The 13073-nt window shown below is 45.4% G+C and overlaps 1 protein-coding gene across 1 annotated transcript in view; it reads right to left on the reverse strand.

Moving 5' to 3' along the window:
- unc13a (unc-13 homolog A (C. elegans)) overlaps positions 1-13073 on the reverse strand; it is a 46329-nt gene that overhangs the window by 3505 nt on the left and 29751 nt on the right. Inside the window, exons 31-41 of the mRNA XM_072700094.1 lie at positions 12839-12916; positions 12369-12446; positions 12116-12204; positions 11768-11920; positions 10146-10269; positions 5636-5692; positions 5448-5528; positions 4629-4776; positions 3934-3990; positions 715-807; positions 178-337 (exon numbers count right to left, since the gene is read on the reverse strand). Coding sequence (XP_072556195.1) covers positions 178-337; positions 715-807; positions 3934-3990; positions 4629-4776; positions 5448-5528; positions 5636-5692; positions 10146-10269; positions 11768-11920; positions 12116-12204; positions 12369-12446; positions 12839-12916 — 1118 coding nt within the window. The remainder of the gene's footprint in view (positions 1-177; positions 338-714; positions 808-3933; positions 3991-4628; positions 4777-5447; positions 5529-5635; positions 5693-10145; positions 10270-11767; positions 11921-12115; positions 12205-12368; positions 12447-12838; positions 12917-13073) is intronic.

Here is a 13073-nt window from a genome sequence, read left to right on the forward strand (position 1 = left end):
TTCACTTACCAGTGTGATATCTAACACAGAAACCTCAATACATTATAATGAGTCCAAAAAAAGGTACCATAAAAGGGGAGCCCTGTAAATCAGTACTAAAAGGTATTACAACGACAGCTACCTCGCAATCAAGGACAAAACGGCGGTGGGCCAACACGACGCTTGCGTTAAACTTACAATTGGAAGGTTTCGCTGTATTTCGGAGCCCAGCTGTTGTTTTTGGATTTGGTGGCAAACTTTCTCTTCTTGTCGCTGAGATGCGGCCCGATGATATAGACCTCCACGAAGGGCCGGAATATTCCAGAAGTCTGCCACCTCAAATCATTCGCTGCCACCACTGAGGAGGGAACAGAGAATGCCACTAGCACTTGTAACAGTTACTCAACGATACTATGTATTATATAGTGTGTAGTACGTATATAATATGTCGCACTTAATGGCCATTGAATAGTCTTATTAGGTTCTTAATTTATTAATGGTTATTGTGCAATTGTTGTGTAGCTCCTGCTCCAAAACTGCTTACATTCACACCTGAGCTTTCGCTGGAAGCTCAGCCTAGATGCACTATTGCCTAGTTGACTCCTTGACAGGACAAATGTTGGCAATGTGCTATTTGCCTCGCTGGACAGAGATGTCTGCTAAATGTGTAAAATTTAAATGTAGAATATGCTCGGGTAGCATAATGCTTAGATAATCCGTGTGGGAGAGACTCGCCTTTCACTGTGACCTTGTGTTCTCCTGTGTTGGGGTGAGTGAAGATCTCCACGTGGATGGATACTTCTCCCACTGCGTCATCCACACCTGAACCTGGGAATGAAGCAGGCCAGTACAAGAAGGAACAAGGAATTAGAATAATTAAATCTGTATTCTTCCAATAGTGGTTTGGTACTAATCAAGACAAGTTGCCTCATCTCAACCATCTTCAGTTAGGCACCAAGTGAAAAGTACATTTCCGCAGCTCATTAGCTCAGGCAGTGCACCGCTAATGATATATGTCAAGAAGAATTGAGATGATGCTTCCTGTCATGTGATTAGGCTGTAATCTGGGTTGAGCAGAGGTCACAGCTATGAGTGGGATGCTTTATATATATATTTTTATTTTTGGGTATTGTTTTTCTTGGGAGGAATCGATCATCAGTGTGGAACAATGCCATTATACACATTGCTTGCCCACAGTACATCTAAGAGACGTGCTCCTAGATAGACAGTTGGGTTGGTTCAGCTGCCATCCATAGCTGCAGTTTGGCTTTACTAGCCAACGAGACTCTGGTGCAGAGCAGGAAGAATGGGTTGTGGGAAACAGGATGTGTTAGAGGAGGTATTTGGATTATTAGGTGGTCGTCTTCTGTTGTCCTTCGGTTCACCAGAGCAGGCAAGGTGTAGAAGAGTCGCATGCTGACATGTATCCGGTCAGATCCATTCCTGGATTCTCCTTGATTAAAGCAGGCATAAGGAGGAGGTGATAATGGAAACGGGTCTTACGATCCAGCCCGGGCTCTGTAGAACCTGAGAGCAGCCCAGTCACTTATGGACTTTCATCACCAGAAACTAAACTGGCGTCGAGTGTAGAGAAAACAGAGAACCATCTGGAAAGCCAGCCTAAATGACTGGGCTGCATGAAGAAGGTTTAAATGGCTCACTCTGCAACTGTACTGAGAGAGAAGATCCTACGATCTTTCCAGGCATACAGCTTCCCAGACGGCGCTCACATGGGTCTCAGCGCCAGTCAGTGTGCTCACACTGCAGGGCATCTCTGTCCTTGCTGGTTTTGGTTCTGACGGAGCCCTGGGCAGGATAAGGCCTCAGTTCCATGCTACTGGTTCTGGGAGGCATGCGGTGCGGCCCAGTTTGTCAGCGGGGGGTGGGGTGGGGGGGGTGCTTGGGGCATGTCAGGCTGGAACGCAGGGAATGACGGAGCGTTACAGCCGATCTCAGCTTCGCCGCTGCACTTTATTCCTGAAGCTGAAGACTTAATCTTCAGCTCTCTTCCACACCACTGATATTATATCCATCTGTCCCTCCCAGTGAAAATCTCTCCAAATGACAATTTTCTTGTCCAGTGAAGCCAACATCAGGACCAGGACCAGTTAGTTGGAAGAATATCTAAATATATCGAGGTGACTCAAACCCACCCGCCCCCCCAAAATCCTATGATATGACTGAGTGCTATGATTCATGTCCACTTAGATGAGCTGCCATCTCACTGCATACCACCACCTAACAAAAGGCTATCATGCATAAAAGAAATGGACACTTTTTAGCAGGCGAAAATGTTTTTAAAATATCAAATCGAGAGCTTGCTTATGTACCCGGTAAGTGCTTCTGTTGCTGTTTAAGAGATTCTTATTTTCTGAAGGCGAGGTGGCGCACGAACCACGAACAGCCCCAAGGCTCCGCCCAGAGGGAAGCGGTTCTGCTGGGTGATTAAAGGCCAGTGAACAGGCCAGTAAAGTTCCCTCCTTTAGCACCAGGGGCAGCTATGGCAGAACCAGCAGGACATCACTGCATGCAGTGAAAGGTGCCCCCATCTGCCTGTGCTTTCCCCAGGAAGACTACCAGCTGGTTTATAGGGTCCTCGCTCCTTCATAATTTTTTCAGAAAATCATACGCTTCTGTCTTTAAGATGAGTCACTTGCACCATGCACGTGTACTGTAAATGCATGTAGAGCGTAAGGTTTAACTGTGTGTCAATCAAAATCCTTACTCGATACGTCAATCCTGATTAGAAATTTGAATTCAGCACAATACTGTAAGATTCACCTGTTTTGATCTGTGTAACAAAAACAAAAGCAAAAATGCAGAAGGACGTGCATGGGCAGTTCATTTGATTATACTTGACCCACCTATGCATGCACTAAAAAAACAGTGCTGTCGAGTTAACATCCTACGCAGGGGTGCCGTGGGGGGGTAGATTAGGACCCTAAACAATTTGGAACATACTTGCATTGATCTGGGTTGGGGGCCCGATACGATGTGCTTTCATGGGGCCCAAAACCTATAGCAGTGCCCCTGATCCTACATGAGATTGAGGCAAACAAACTTGCCTGGATAAAATAAAAATCCCTTAATTGAAGGTAATGCAAACACGGTCTGGCAGCTATACAGAGTGTAACAAACACTGCAGAAGAATCTCACTCGGGTTACGACTGAGAAAATCGGGTCACTGCAAGCTACAAACTAGAAGTACAGGTTTTTACAAGAATAGATCTGAAATACGGGAACACCAGGTGGTGTCCTATTTTAAACAGTGACTCCTATAGGGAAAAAATAGGGCTGATGGGAATATGTGGGATTGGATGATCCTCTTAGGGTGATGCCATTGGCCACGCCCATATGATGCGAAAGGGAATGAATGCATGGTTCCTGACTGCACGGGGAGGGGAAATCGACTGTGGAAGGGGGATGTTAGCCCCAAAGAGGCTACCCAGGAGTGACAAAGGGGCGCCCCCTGCAGACAAACTGAGCCAGCCATCGTTTCCATCCAACATTCATAAAGACCAAGCAAAAAAGAAGTGAGACCCTTACATTCTTAGCCCGTCGCGACAGAAATAAGCGCAGATACTCACCCAATCGCTCACTCATTCAGTCATGTGCACGCACAGGCATAAGAATGTCCGCTACCGAGCCCCACAACGGAGGCGTATGCGGAACATCAGCGGGCCGCGCCCCCACACCCAACTGGCGTTCTCTGATGTCTCAGAGGTGACGTCCGGTCACGCCTCTGAGGGTTCAGAACTCCCATACATACACACATATGTATGTCCACAAACGCAGCGGTTCGTACATGCATGTGTGTACACAACACACACATCAAGCCATATGCTGTGTGTGTGTGTGTGTGTGTGTGTGCGCGATCGCTTTCAATGCCAACGGGCAGCTTTGTTCTTGGAAGTCCGGCTAATATGGGCCTGCAGGCCCCGCGGACACACGTACCCTTCTCCGGGTACGTATCCTCGGAAAGGGTGTATCTGACCCCTTTCCCTCCGTGAACTAGCGGAGAGACGGGGGAATGGGAGGGAAAGAAGAGAAGGGGAGAAAAAAAGAGCAGAAACAGAAGACAAAAAAGGAAAGGAGCAGAATCAGAAAAAAGGGCAGTTAGAAGACAGCCCAGACTCCCAGATCCCTCAGCTCCCTCTTCTATGGAAACCGCGCAGTGTGAAGGAAACTCACCTGCATGTGTCAAAGACACTGACTAACTGTGCAATGTGGAAAATAAACCCTCTCGGCTTCCTTTACTGAGGTTTGCGTACTTATATAAAGGCACAGGAGGGCTCTGGGATATCAGTACCGCATCAGCACTACTACAGCTGGGAGCTGATAACAGCTGAGCTGGATTAACGAGAAAAGGCTGTAACGGAAAATTCTCAGTTCTGTCATTATTAAATAGGGCCTAGGACTATGAAGAGCCTGAAAGTCCAGCATGGGCCAAATTTCCGCTCTACAAACATTAATAAAAGATAAACCATATGCTTTTTTTTAAAAAGAAGCAGCTTGTGGAATAATGAGAAGATATAGTGAGGACAGGGGCCTATCAGAGCGTGGGTTCGGATGTGAAGGCCGAGGAGATCAAAGGCGGATAAACAAAGGGGTTAGGGGCTGAGGAGGATGATGGAGGAGGGGGGGCGTACTCTGTGCATTCTGTGATTGGACGAAGGTCTTGATGAGCTTGTCTGTGGCCTGAGTATAGAGGGAGAGGGCGTAGTGCAAGGACTGCAGGTCTGGGCTCTTCTCCAGGAAGGTCTTCTTCAGTCCCACTCCGCCTGCATGGAAGTATTGCTAGGAGAAGAGGTACAATAATGACATCTGTCAGACTGGCACAGTCAGGGCCGTATGACGCGGCCAAACCTTCACAGATGAGTGATGCGACACTGGAGGATACCATTAGGCAAAAGGCAAAAACCTTTTACTGCATGTCAGAATTACTCACTAGACTCAATTGACCAAAAGACATCAGAATTTATTTGCTGCCATTATATTCAAAATCTACCCGTCAAAACATGTTTATCTGTGTATAAAGCAAATAACTTGAGCTTGAATGGAGATACACAATCACTGGGTGTTTCTCAATACGTGCACTTCACCGTATCTGTGTTCTCTCGTACCCATTTTACGTCATCATCCACTGCTGGAGACCAGTTCTGATACTAAGAACGGAGGTACAGAAGACCCCAGATGTCGTTCTCGCCTCGCCCCAGATAGCAAGGATGCATCTGGTGCATCCTCGCCAAATGAGAACAATCCCATGATTCATTGCGTCCTAAGTTCATTCTGGGGAGGGAAGTTAGCAGGACCACTCTTGCCGAGAGCACGAGTACGATCTTTGCATTCTTGGTATTGAGAAACACCCACTGTGTGCCTGTGATATCAAGCATGCAACTGTTGGCTCCTTTGTGACATCGGGATATAAGACCGGAAGAGTCCTGACAGGAAGGGACGTGGTGGAGTACCTTGATAGTATCCAGGGCCAGTTCCACCACGGCACACTGCTTGGGGGACAGTGCTTTGGCCTCCTCACGCACCATGTGCTCCTGGGAAAAGACAGCAGAACGTTAAGAGTGCAACCAATCGCATTTCCTATGGTCTTTGGGAGGAGCACAAGCCCCAAAATGACTCAACCGCTAACTCTCAGCCATACCTTTAGCTTGGAGAGTTGCCCCAACTCCTTAGCAGCGTTGAAGATGAGCTGGGTTCCCTGGTTGGTGTGAATATGACAGAGGTGGACAGGGAGGAGGAGAAAGGAAGAGAGGCTGTATTATTATCACAGGATCTTGCAGCACGTCTACAAATCACAATAAAGAGGGCAGCCACAGACTGAGAGGTCAGAGGAGGTTAGATACCACCACGACACGCGCAGAACTCCGTGTGCGCACAAACATGCACGCCTGCATGCTCTCAATCCTCATGACCCACAGCGCAGGGACCTCCCTGTCTTCCAGAGATGCACACACACGTAGCAAGGCAGCGCAGACGGAAGTCACGGCATGGAAACAAACTCAACAGAGAGAGACAGAAAGTCACAGGTCTCAGCGACCGGTGACCCCCATGCCCTAAGTGATGGGACTACGAGACTCATCATGTACACGAGACTCTGGAAACCTTTTAACAGGATATAACGACGAATGAACAAGTTCCTAAGAGTCAATTACAACATGCTGGTGAAAAAAAAGAAAAGAAAAATGCCCTATCCAATCAGTAACAAACATCCTAGATTAAACATCCACTTTTAGACATAGTGAGTTCCAAATCCATGAAGAACAATCGATGTGGATCCAAGGATCATAGCAAGCTGTCAGAATGGTCATTAGTAGCAACTAGCCCAGTGTTTCTAAATTCATTCCTCGGGGACCCCGTAACAGTGTACATTTCTGCTCCTTCACAACTCCCAACACACCTGTACCAGGTATTCAGTGTTTTTGATTGGCTGGGAGCTGGAAGAGATCAAAAATGAGAATTGTGTGGGGGTCCCCTTGGACTGGGTTGAGAAACGCTGGACTAGTCTCAACACAGTCTGTGTGTGCGTGTCACCTGTGTGTTCTGTGTTCTTAATGCTAAGGTCAGACGTTAGGTGTTTGATGTGCCGGGGGTGTGGGGCAGGCAGACAGGCAGCTAACTGAGAAGAGGCACAACAGAGTGGCAGGACTACACCATCTAAAAACAAAGGTGAGCAAGAGCTGCATCCACCCATTTGTTTCGATGAAGAGCCAAGTAACACAAAGTGAAGAGACGGAGAGAGAGAGAAAAAGAGGGACAGGACACATTGATCTGAAGTGTTTTAATTCTTACATCACTGTGACAAGCAAGCTTCACCCTGCCCTGCAAAGAGAGGATAGTTGTTAACGATGCAGGAAAAGCCACTCCCCCAGGGTCTGATTGGATGACGATGTAACCTATTGAAACATCGCAACCTATCTGTCACAGCCAATCAGCCCTGCTCATTTAAATAAAAGGTACGGTACATACCAAACTAATGAACTCATCACAATTTATTCGACATATCAGAAAGGTGGATACTGATTTTGTTATTTTTAAATCGAATGGCCCAAAGTTAACTCCCCCGTGCAAAAAAAAAAACATTCTGACATGAAAAGAAAAAACACAAAAATGATTGTCACTAGTGCAGTGATCATTGCTGCGTATGTCTTCATGTTAGAATATGGAGCCTGTACTCCAAATCACACCAATGACACCCAGCAGGTCGGCTGATTGAGATGCAGGGAATGTACACTCAGTCTGCCTGGGGAGATGGAAGATCTGGCAATCTGGCAATCCTTATGGAGATATAGTAAAAACAAAAACTTTACTTAAGGCCATGCTTTAATTAATAATTTATAAACACATTCTTAACATATAATAATGTATTCATAAAGCATTATAAACATGGCTATAAATATTTATGAAAAGACATAACACATTATAGTCATGTTTATTATGCATTATGACTGCTCTGTGAATCTCTCATATATAATGCACTATAGATACCTTTATAATGCAGTACAAAGCATCCTTAATGCTCATACCAACCATTATAATGCATTAAAAAGGTATCTGTTGTGCATTACAGATGACAGCTTCATAATGCATAATACAATGGCTATAATATGTTACGTTATTTTTCTAAATATTTATAGCCATTTTTATAACGCTTTATGAATGTATTTGATTGTGTTTGTAAATAACTAAAAGCATGACCTTAAGTAAAGTGTTACCAAAAAACATCTTTTACAAATCCAGTTTGTAGAAAATCCAATCAAACAGCATAATCATAACGATAACCAGTAAAGCTTTACATTAATTGCACTTTCATAATGCATTCGTGGAACATTCTTGAGCAGCAGGAAAGTATATCTTAATATCCTAACATACCGTAACAGCTGTAATACACAATAATAAACATTATATGATAACAAACATTATAACAGCATAATCATATAATGCTTGTTATTAATGTATATTAAAGCTGTTAAGGCATAATGTTCTATAAATGCATTATAAAGGCATTATGAAGGTACAGTTAATGTAAAGAACCTTTAAAGTTAATCTGCGGAATTTTAAAGGAAGTAACCAAATTATTAGATTTTTCTGAAAAATGAAGATAAAAGTGAGCAACTAGACTTTTTAATTAGCATCTGTGTTGGAACGGTGAGTTATAACAATGTGTGCATCTGTGAGTGCATGTGTGAGTGCATTTACACCAACATAAGACGTTGCATTTGTGTATCAATTTACACAGGCTGTTTACCATGCAGTCCACTGAGAGTAGGAGGGTATACAGCGAGTGCTGAGTAAACACCAGCTATACTCAGCTCTTCATTAAGATTAATCCAAACAGGGGTAAGACAACAGAGAACGGCCTTGATGATAATGTACAGCATTATTAAAGCTTAGCCTTCCCACTTGGTCAAAGAAAATAAATCAAAGAAAGGTTTCTCGAACGTAAAAACATGGAACCATACCAAGACAGGCAAACACAGCAGGCCTGTATCAACATGAAGTGCAGACTACAGTGGATTAAGTAGTCCACACGCAAGCAACGGATCCACACGGGGGACAATTCAAACAAGGGCAGGGTGGAGGAGGAGGCGGAGAAGAGGGGAGGGGAGGGGCAATATATATTAAACAACAGTGCTGAAGTAACCCAGAGAGAAGTCCCAGGACACGGTGCAGAAGTACAAGGCAACATTGGTGGCAAAAGAGTGTCTCTTCCGAAAAAGAGAGTGTAAGATAGAGACAGAGAGAGGGAGAGAGGCAGTGGGAGGCAGGAACGACCCAATCGGGGGCTTGAGAGAGGGGGAGGAAGGCCTGGTCAGAGTCAGTCAGGAATGCACCATGCTACTGCTGCAGATAGAGAGGAGGCTAGGACAGAGGACCAGATAGAGACCAGGACAGAGGATGCAGAAACAACCAAGGAGGATGAAACCTGAGCCCGTGTGGAGAAGACGGGAGAAGACGTGACGTGGAGGAGAGAGGAGGGGAGCCTGGCAGCCATACACAGCAAAGGACGGAGCACCTGCACTGACAGACTGCGGACAGACAGACACACAGAGGAGTGCCGTACTTACAATCATCTGTGGTGGGAGAGCGGTGGGCGCAGGATGTAATAATCAGAAAGAAGGGTCAGTCAGGCCGCAAAAGAGCCCCAGATCAGCCAACCAGCATCAGTCAACAATCCCAGAGGCCATTGGGAAGCTGCGCCGCCCAACAGCGAGGCTACGCTGTGGCACAAGCTCCTGGAGCGGCTCTCAGCCTGGCCTTGGAGCTGCCGGTTGCTGCAGCCCACAAGTCGCTCTTGGTTGGATGTTAGTGGTCACATGACTGACCACCAACTGACTTCATATAAGCGAATCTCTGTTGGGGAGGAACCATGCTAACAAGAGACTCTCAAACTCTTTCTGGCTATTCTCCAAGAGAAGGATATGGGGCTCTTTTCAAATAAAAAGACAGATATATCAAAATAAAATTTTATATATATATATATATATAAAAATAAAAATGGACAAACATATAATGCTCAAACCAAAAGTCACAGTTCTGAGTGGACCAATATCTGCATCACTTGAAAGAAAAATCTATCCAATTTCCTCCCGGTTATTCAACACTGGGTCAATACCAAACCAAAAACGTATGCAAATGTTACATTTAAGGTTTACTTTAGAATAGACAAAATGGGGTTCGCAAGACAGAAACTGTGACTTATGGCTTCGAGAACAACTCGAGCCAGGGATATAATGGAATGGTGCACTCCCTTGTCTGTCGCCAAATGGCTTCACTTAGAATGGCTTTTGTAATGGAAACTTGGAGGGTTCTCTGCTGGTAGGTAAGTGGGTTGGGGTATTGCAGGTCTTTCCTCCTTCAGCGGGACTACAATGACGTTCAGATGCAGGAAATCATACAGCCTGGACTCCGTCAGACACTCCCATTCTCGCCAGTGCGAGCAGACGCCCCCGCAGCAGGACCTGACAGCGCCGTCCTCTTCCGGTCGCTCTTCCACTTCCCAAGGAGCCATCGCAGACTCCCGGCGACGTCTGCGCCAGACCCTGAGCGGCAGCGTGCGGCTGCAGTGCAGTTTGCGGCGCTCTAACGGAGTCTGAGACGGGATGCGAGTCCCGTATGTGCAAGAGTGTCCTGGGACACTGGGCGGCACTAACCGTTTGGTCGGTCAGAGGCGGCAGCACGATGGTTTTCTCCATGGTGTTCATCACCAGCTTCCACAGCTCCTTCAGTACTCGCTTCAGCACGGTCTTCTCACAGATCTTAGCAAACAGCGTCAGGCTGGGTGACGGAGACAGAGAGACCACGTATCTCAGCTATGGTTAGCTAAATCCAAAACCTCTAAAATTCCATTATTTCAGGAGAGTGGAAAAAACACATGTTCTCAAAGGCTACTTTGTAAAACTTAAAGCCACGCAATGATACACCCATAGCACTAAAAGTAGAAACCTACACAGCCATCAGTGTTTAATATTTTAAATGGGCTTATTTGGAGTGTTTGGGAAATATGTCAAGTATTAACTAATCTTGCTTTATATTCACTGTTAACATTGACGTTCATTAGCTAGATATTTAGCTATCACCGTTAAGTTGTTAAAATTAGCAGCATCCTCCTGAGATCCCACCCATTCATTTATGTCCATTGTAGTGGACATGTTGTTTTTGCATCTATTTTTTCACTGATGTAAGGAAACATATTTATTCCTTTTGTACACTAAAGAGGACATGCTGTGAAATTAAAAATATATTATTATTTTTTTTAAATCTATATTGTAAGATGTCTTATTTCCTCCAAAGACAAATAACCTATAATTGAAGGACATTTTTTTCCTTGGGCCTCAGGAGGATATAAAGCAACCCACACAAATGACCCTCATGAATATGAACATCGACTAGTGCAAACCTAAATACTAGTTAAACATCTTTTCATTGGTCAAATGCTATCACTAGACAGAGGAGAATCCCATCTATAGTAAAAAGTCATAGTCATCAAAAAGTGGACAAACATGGATTTCGTTGGACAGTGGCGATGCATTGCATGTATGTGGAGACACGTTCTGTTACATATACCGGTATGAGATCAATATCAGGCACAAAGAAAGCTGTTTTTACCTGCAAAGTATGCATAGCTAAGAAAATCCCCAAATTCTAGTCTCCGCTTACTCATGTTGAGAGTCTGTGTCAGACATGACTGTCAGCGAGGATTCTCTGCCTGCCACAATGCCGGGGATGACTGTTCCGGGTTCCTTTGATCCACCTCCATAGATATCGGTTTCCTTTTGTCATACAACATCAGGCAGGGGAACCTCTCACCAATCCCTACACAACTAAACAAACCAACCCGACTCGGACACCCTACCGTCAGCCCGTCTCCGCTTCAGTTCCCTGCGTGGTATCTTAATGGAGGGATCAACACTTGCTTCTTGACAGCAGGACTAATTCCTGCAGCGTACTCCAAGCCAATGACAATGTAGCATTGTTCCCACGAGTCCTCCCACGTGCGGCAAGTACACCAGCTACTTTGGGACGAGAGACTACTGCCTACGGATTGGCAGCTGACAACCGATGGCTTGCACGTGTCTAAAGGGACCAGCGGCACCCCCAAGCCCGAACGATCAAATCCCTCCTAACCACGGCCAACAACCACCAAATGAAACAGCTTAGATCCCAAACGTAAACCCCAGCCATAGACATTACCCTACAGTTGTGTTTTGAACCTCAGCCAGTCAGTCAGAACTTCATCCATATTACTTCCAGCTCTAGACGTGAGAAGACTCACTTGCTGTCCAGGAAGTCCATGATAGGCTGCAGCACGTTGTCGGCGTCCTGGGCGACACTGCTACAGGCGCTGGCTGGCACATTGCCTGTGCCCTTCACCTGGCTCAGGATGTCACCCATCTGCTTCACACACTCCTCTATGTGCGGCTGGAAACTAACCAAACCCACGAGACAACTGCTTTAGTGGATTCTGTCCCTTAAAAACCACATGACTTCAATGCCAGATGTTCTAAGCACGCCACACTGAATGTGGGAGGTCATTACTGACACTCAAGCAACTACCTATCGTACATAAGTGTTCTTACTGAGTACTTATCCAAGCAAAGACCTGGGCATCCTGAACACTCACCTGGTGGCAAAAACCCTGCTGAGGTCATCCAGAACGTTGTTGAGCTTTACCTGTAGCTCCTTCAGGATATCGCTGGCCTCCACGTTAAGCTACGAAAGACAGCCAGTTAGGTGGGGGAGATTTCGCATGGAGGTACGGCGGCACGCGAGCGTGAAGGTCACAGCGGCAGAGGGAGCAGCGAGGCATGCAGGGAAATACCGGCTCCCGCTGGAACCGAAGGCAAGGACGAGCGGACCTCAGCAAACCCACTCACGTCTTTCCCCCCCATGGCCTCGAACATCTTCTCAAGCTGGACTCGTAACTGCTGAATGTTGTTGATGAGGATGCAGGGCTGCAAAGACGGAATTCATGTACACGTGGAATCCACACCCACCAGGGATATTACCATTTAATATTTTCTACCATTTGATTTCAGGTTATACACATAGTATCCACGATGTTTTGAAGCATCTTTCAGTTCAGCTCAGGAAGAGAGTTAAGAGCTGAATATTTCCATCCCTGGCCCCGGGATTTCAATGAAATTTGAAGAAATTCATTCAAATAGCTTTTAAAGAGACATCAATCAACAAATTATATGCCAAAACTGACTACAAATTACTCACTTAAAGAAGTGCTGATCTAAAAAATAAATGACTTGAAAGATATTTAATTTCAGCCTTCATAAAAACTTTGAACTCACATTCACTAATTGAACACCTCCTCAAAATAGGCAGCAAGACTTACCACTTTCTCTTTGGAACAGTAATTGGCAAAGTCCTTAGCAATAATGTCGGCGTAGGACAGGAGAACGTTGCTGATAGTCTGAAGGAGAAAAAGAAGTAGAACTGAAGAATATGGACCGAGGACCAGAGTGCAAAGTTTTCTGTGCGAATGTAGTAAATTTACATCTCATCAACTAATACATCAACAAATATACAGAATCAGTCAGAGGTATTTACATTACCAGTTAAAAGTCTGG

This window comes from Paramormyrops kingsleyae, chromosome 15 (genome assembly GCF_048594095.1).
Source record: "Paramormyrops kingsleyae isolate MSU_618 chromosome 15, PKINGS_0.4, whole genome shotgun sequence".
NCBI lineage: Eukaryota > Metazoa > Chordata > Actinopteri > Osteoglossiformes > Mormyridae > Paramormyrops > Paramormyrops kingsleyae.